This window comes from Pygocentrus nattereri, chromosome 28, assembly GCF_015220715.1.
Source record: "Pygocentrus nattereri isolate fPygNat1 chromosome 28, fPygNat1.pri, whole genome shotgun sequence".
Lineage (NCBI taxonomy): Eukaryota > Metazoa > Chordata > Actinopteri > Characiformes > Serrasalmidae > Pygocentrus > Pygocentrus nattereri.
In genome coordinates this window covers 17,489,122-17,495,861 of record NC_051238.1, presented here as the reverse complement: position 1 = coordinate 17,495,861, position 6,740 = coordinate 17,489,122, and the positions used below count along the sequence as shown (strand labels likewise).

The 6,740-nt window shown below is 39.0% G+C and overlaps 1 protein-coding gene across 1 annotated transcript in view; it reads left to right on the top strand.

The window, feature by feature from the left end:
- Positions 1 to 1,599: 1,599 nt before the first annotated feature.
- The window catches only part of faf1 (Fas (TNFRSF6) associated factor 1), an 86,600-nt gene continuing 81,459 nt past the window's right edge, over positions 1,600 to 6,740 (top strand). The window contains exons 1-2 of the mRNA XM_017693542.2: positions 1,600 to 1,656; positions 3,068 to 3,136. Of these exons, the coding sequence (XP_017549031.1) occupies positions 1,600 to 1,656; positions 3,068 to 3,136 (126 nt within the window). The remainder of the gene's footprint in view (positions 1,657 to 3,067; positions 3,137 to 6,740) is intronic.

Below are 6,740 nucleotides of genomic sequence, written 5' to 3'. Positions count from 1 at the left end.
CACATGCAGTTTCATACCCCCGCCTCTGCCCCTCTCTCTCTCTCTCTCTCTCTCTCTCTCTCTCTCTCTCTCTCTCACACACACACACACACACACACACTCGGGAGATAATGTGTCAGGCATGAATTCGCGTGAAGCCCATTTAGTCCCAAGAACCAGCAAATCATTAACCATTTACTTATTATTTTGCTCCAGTTTGCTGGCACATTAAATCTTAGCCTATTTATAAACAACGTGTGAGACCCATTTCAGCTACGCTGCCTTTAGATTGGTGTAGTCTGACAGTCTGGTCATTCACAACGTAGCTCTAATCGCGGTTTGGCAGACGTTTGCTAACGGTTCAAAAAGGCTAACAGTCAGGGTAGCACAGGGTTTCTCATCGCGGGTCCGGGTTGCCCACTGTTTGTCCTGCTAGCACACCCTGTCTAACTCAATAATAGGCTGTCAATGAGCTGATTAGCTGGATCAGGTGGGTTGAGAGCAAGGAAAACACTAAAAAGTACAGGGCAGTAGGCCGCCAGGTCCAGAGGTGAGAAACACTGGGTTAGCACATAGCCTATCTCACAGTTCCTGGTAGGTGAGATGATGTAAGAAAAGACAGCCAGTTCCTAATGTAAAATACTCTTCTAGTAACACGAACGCTTCATCAACAAGAAAAAAAACAACAATAAAAAAGAAAAAAATGTCATAAGCAATGGTAGAAGGTTCAACTGACTTCACCAGTCAGTGACGAAAAAGTTATCAAAGCTTCAGCTCGTCTTGTAATTAGGATGTGCGTTAATTAACATTGAAATGATTAATCAGTTCTAAGACGCAGAGATTGCGCCAAAGCTAACGGCGCTGAAGTCAGCTTCTTTTTCGAATTTACCCTTTCCACCTTAAATGGTGCGGCACATCGGGAAGCCTGAAGCGCCAGACTGTAACTGCTGCTCCGTGTAAGGTGGACCGGTGAAATTCGTACTGGACGCTGGCGATTAAGAATCTGATTCAGAACACTGAAGCTGGACTAAAACTGAAGCTGGACTAAAACTGAAAGCTGGACTAGAGGTTAATTTAGGTCACAGAGCCCATAGAGCTCTCTCATCGAAACCACTGGCTCTCTAAAAGATTCGTTATAACCATGCGGCAGATTACTTCACTGTAAATTAACCCAATGTAGCAGGACTGATTTAGATATAACGTGCATGCAACAACCAATAATATTGTCATTTTTGATGCGGCGAATATGCGCAGCTCTGCGTTAACCATGCGCATCTTTGTGTTGGGCCTCGACAGTTCATTTACGACAGTTCATTGCGACTGCCGTACGATGTCTAGAAAAAAAAGTGACGGCAACAGAAAATCTACAATAAAAATCAGCTCCAGATTGAGGAGAAGGAGCTGAGGATCGGCGCTCTGCTCCCGACTGCCCGCGCTGCGCTAGGACGAGTCCCGGGGACGTACAAGCTTTGAGAGGGAGCGCCGCAGGCGGACTGAGTGAGTGAGTGAGTGAGTGAGGGAGTGAGGGAAGGGAAGGGAAGGTGAGTCAGAGTCAGAGCGGCGCAGCTGGAGCAGCAGCCCGACAGACAGCAGGCAGGCGCACTCACAGCCACTACAGCCATGGCCTCCGACACCGGGAGCAACATGGACAGAGAAATGATTCTGGCGGACTTTCAGGTACGGTTTCTCCTTGTTGTTCGGTTTGGTTTGGTTACTGTCAGCGCACATAACCTCCAGCGCGTGATGCTCAGACAGCCAGCTAATGTTTTATACTCTCACTGCTCAGGAGAGCGGCTAGCGGCTAACGTTAGCCAGCTAGCTTGCTAAGTCACTGACAGTACTAACGTTATATGGGTTAGCAAGGCAGTAAGCTAATGTGTCTTAAGTTGTCGGCGCGATGCTTTGTTTAGCTGTTTACAGTGTAACACCTAGTAATTAGTGAGACAGGACAAACCATGCCTGCTGCTGTGTGGTTATCCGTGTAGTGTTTCTGTGTTTGGCAGGCGCTGTGTGGGAGTTTGTTAGCGAATAGCTTTGCGGCTAACTGGCTTTCATTGTTGCACTGTTGACAGCAGCCGGCGAACTAGCTACGCTGCTAGCCAGCTATTCTACTTTGCCTGCCATGTTTTTCTCCTACCTTTACTAATATTTCAGTAGAAGCTGTTTCTTTTACGAAGTGCAAAAAAGAAAACATCTAGATAGTCATTTATCTGACCGAGCTCAAAATGTGTTGGCTAGCTAGCTCAGTATGTAGTGTAGAGGCTATGACTGGACGTTTTAGTTAGCATGGCTACTTCTAGACTAGACTGGTGTTGCTCGTTTGTTTATGTGCTCGGTTGTAAAGATTCTCTAGGCTCTTTAGATCGAATTAAATTGTTTAAGAATATATATGTTTATACAAAAGCTCTCAGTTACTAGCTAGGTCCATTGATGAGTCAAGTAAAGGGTTATGTTATTACTAATCTTAGACAGCAAATACTCTTGGAGTATTTAAAAGGATTTGCGAGACAATCATGTGACTAAATAAAAAATTGAGCTGTATCTTTAAGTTAAACAACATTGTTCATGTTTTGATTGATTTACTTTAATGTAGTGCTACAGCTTTGTTTTTTATCAGGGTTAAATTATAACAAGTTGGCCATTGCACCTACGTTGAACTTTCTTTTGCTTTAAATATTTCTCTGATCACTTAAGTGATCAGCAGTCCAGAAAGAAGAGCTTTAGTCTACTTCCAGATTACCTTCCAGTTAGGGATGCACTCCAATATCAGAATCAGATTGAGGATAGCACCTCAGCTTAAAGAAGCTAGAAGTGTTGGCTTAAAGAAGAAATATTGAGATGTGGCGACGGATATTTCAAACTGAGAATTAACAACCTATTTATAGTACGTAATGTTTAGGTGATGTCAAGTGGTTTAGTCATAATTTTGTAATTTTATAAAATGTGTGTATCAGCGTCAGCTTAAGTGGTATATGCAATAAACTAAATATCAGGATATGGACACATTTCCCATATATGATTTTTTTTTTTTATCAGCTTTGCTACTTTGCTGTATTTTTGAACAGACAGCCTTACTTTTTTGTTTCAGGCATGCACAGGGATTGACAACATTGCAGAGGCAATCACCCTCCTAGAACTGAACAACTGGGACTTGGTGGTAAGTTTTGCCCGTACTTACAGTGATACATCATACATTGTAACAGAAGGCAAAACTTTGGTTGGTTCCAATACCCCCATTATTTCAACAAGAGATCAACATTCTGCTTTTTGTTTGTGAGGTCATACAAAGCCACATTGTTCATTGTGTACACATTATCTCATGGGCCTATTGTGAGTTAGAACACAGAAGATTCCAGCGCAGTTCTCTAGATCCAGTCTTAACATGTGCATCAGTGAAAGCACAGCTGCATATGTTGGGGCATATATCAAAATTTTAGCTAATTTTTTTTTTCGGCATCACCATTATTTGTCTTAGAGCTTTTGATTTGTTGGTAAACTTGAATTTAAGGAGGTGCGCATCAGTCCTCTGTGTGCATTCAACAAACTCACACTAATTAGATCCCTAGACATTGACAACTTGATTACTGTTGTTACAATAAGCAAAAAAACAATGTTCTGTGGTGTTATTATGCATTTCAAATGCATGATGTTAATTTATTACACATATTTACAAATATTTTAACAGTAGTGAGGGAAGTGTTTCTTCATAGAAAGCCCTTTGTGTTTACTTTTTCATATATTACATATACTTGTACATATATTATATACCTAAAGCAAGAAGTCATAACCTATGGTTATACTGAGTGATTACAATGTAACTCATTATTGTATAAAATAATTTATTTTAAAAGTATTAGAATTCTTTTGGGAACTGCCCTACTGACAAATCCTTTGAACTGACAGGAGCTGGCTCACAGTGATGCAATAACTTGGTTTGTTATTGAATGCACATGGGCTGTGTTTGGATGTGTCAGACTGTATACAGGCTTACAGTGAGCTTTAAAATGTTGCACAATTCATTACAATTTACTGAGAAAACTATTCTAAATGTTTTTGTTTGAATAATAAAAAAAATAAAAATTCAATGATTTATGCCCAACACTGCTGTACTGGATGTATTGGTATTAGATGAGTAATTAGTGCAGTGGTGGTGAGGTAAGATGTTGGTCAACCATGTTAAAATGGCAGCATGTACAGTCATATGCAGAAGTTTGAACATTTTTTTTAGTGTGAAAATAAGTTAACAATCTGCTACAGTGAACAAAATTCAATCTTTTTTTTGCAAGTTTTAGTGCATAATTTATATATATTTATTTTAATTTAATATATTGGGGAAAAAGTAAAACAGAACATTTAAAGTGTACCTTTACTTGAAATGGCCATATTTAATGTTAAAGTTAGCAAATAGTTTTACATACTACTCTGTCTGTAAATGCTTTCTTAGTGACTCATTTGAATTTTCTCAGTTACATTCTGGCGCTTCAGGCATCAAGTACTGCTGGACTGTATTTAAAATTTTTTATGCTTGTCATGGAGAAAAGGATCACAATACGTTGAAGTGACATCAAGATATTACATTTTATTAATGTATGATCTTAATTTTTAACAGAACTCACATTTGTGGGTTTCTTTGGTCACTCTCACAGACATCCTGCCATTTTTACATTTTTTTTTCTTCATAACACTCCATTTGGAGTGTGCCTCTGAAAAACCTCTGTTTGGAGGGCCATGTAGCCCTTACACTTTGCCCTACTCCTCTATCTCACCAAAAATCAGGACACCCTAACCCTAGACATAACTGCATAAAATGGAAGTCCAAGGGCTAAGTGGTAGGGGCAAGGGGAGAAATGGGATTGGGCCCTAGGTGAAAATGGCACAATTAACTTTTTTTTAATTTATTTTTTAAACTTTTAAAATTTAAAAACTTTTTAAAATGAAAACACCAAATTATACTTTGCATGGAGACAGGGCTCGTCTGCCCCTTTCTAGTGATTTAATTTCTTTAACTTTGACAATTAGACTGAATTTTTATAATTTGTGGGTGTGGTTTATGGTAATGGTGTTCTGATTGCAAATTGTGGAGACTGTTGGCAGTCATAAACGTTCTACCAACAAATCTGGTGTTCACACAGCACGTGTAAATCCAGCAGAACATTATTGAAAATGCCTGTTTATTTAGCATATTTACACATTTACAAAACTAAGTATGAAAAGCTTTTGAAACGAACACGCAGGTAATAATACTGTCTTTGACCATTAAGCCTGAAACTAATGGACAGCAACTCAGAGTAAAATTTTCCATTTTCTGATTTTTTTTTTTGTCATTGTTGTTGTTATTGTTGTTATTATTATTTATTATTATAATTTTTTAATTTGTTGAATTTTTTTCTGTGTTGTACAAATGTGTTGAAATCAAGCTGACTAGTCAGAGCATAATTGTCATGGTTGCTGTCCAAATAAAGTTTTAATGAGAAGAGCAATGAAACAAAAGCAGTATCCCGAATCCCCACTGACATACAAAAATACATTCAGAATCGTTCATTACAGTTTGATTGTATTCACTGTTTTGTTTTTGTTTTTTTGTTTTTTTTGTGGTAGAATGTAGAAAATTATAAATTAATTGTTGCCATTGTTACAACCCCAATTCCAATGAAGTTGGGACATTGTGTAAAACATAAATACAGAATACAATCATTTTCAACCTATATTCAACTGAATACACTACAAAGACAAGATATTTAATGTTCAAATGGATAAATTTTATTGTTTTTTGCAAATATTTACTTATTTGATGCCTGGAACATGTTCCTAAGAAGTTGGGACAGGGGCAACAAAAGACTGGGAAAGTTGAGGAATGCTCAAAAAACACCTGTTTGGACCATTCCACAGAGGAGCAGGTTAATTGGAAACAGGTGAGTGTCATGATTGGTTATAAAGGGAGCATCCCTGAAAGGCTCAGTCATTCACAAGTGAGGATGGGTCGAGTTTAAGAACAGTGTTTATGAACAGTTTAAGAACAATGTTTCTCAACGTGCGATTGCAAGGAATTTAGGGATTTCATCATCTACAGTCCACAATATCATCAAAAGATTCAGAGAATCTGGAGAAATCTCTGCAAGTAAGCGACAAGGCAGAAAACCAACATTGAATGCCCGTGACCTTCGATCCCTCAGACGGCACTGCATTAAAAACTGACATCATTCTGTAAGTGGATATTCCCACATGGGCTCAGGAACACTTCAGAAAACCACTGTCAGGGAACACAGTTCGCAGCTCCATCTACAAGTGCAAGTTAAAACTCTGCCATGCAAAGTGAAAGCCATATATCAACAACACGACGCAAAACGGAAAAGTGTCCTGTGGTCTGACGAGTCCACATTTCAAATTGTTTTTGGAAATCATGGACGTCGTGTCTTCCGGGCCAAAGAGGGAAAGGACTGTCCAGATTGTTATCAGCGCAAAGTTCAAAAGCCAGCATCTCTGATGGTATGGGGGTATGTTAGTGCCTATGGCATGGGTAACTTGTACATCTGTGAAGGCACCATTAATGCAGAAACGTACATACAGGTTTTGGAGCAACATATGCTGCCATCCAAGCAACATCTTTCTCAGAGACGTCCCTGCTTATTTCAGCAAGACAATGCCAAGCCACATTCTTGCCTCTGTCAAACATGCCTTTGTCCCAGCTTCTTTGGAACTTTGGAATATTTGCAAAAACCAAGAAAGTTTATCCGTTTGAACATTAAATATCTTGTCTTTGT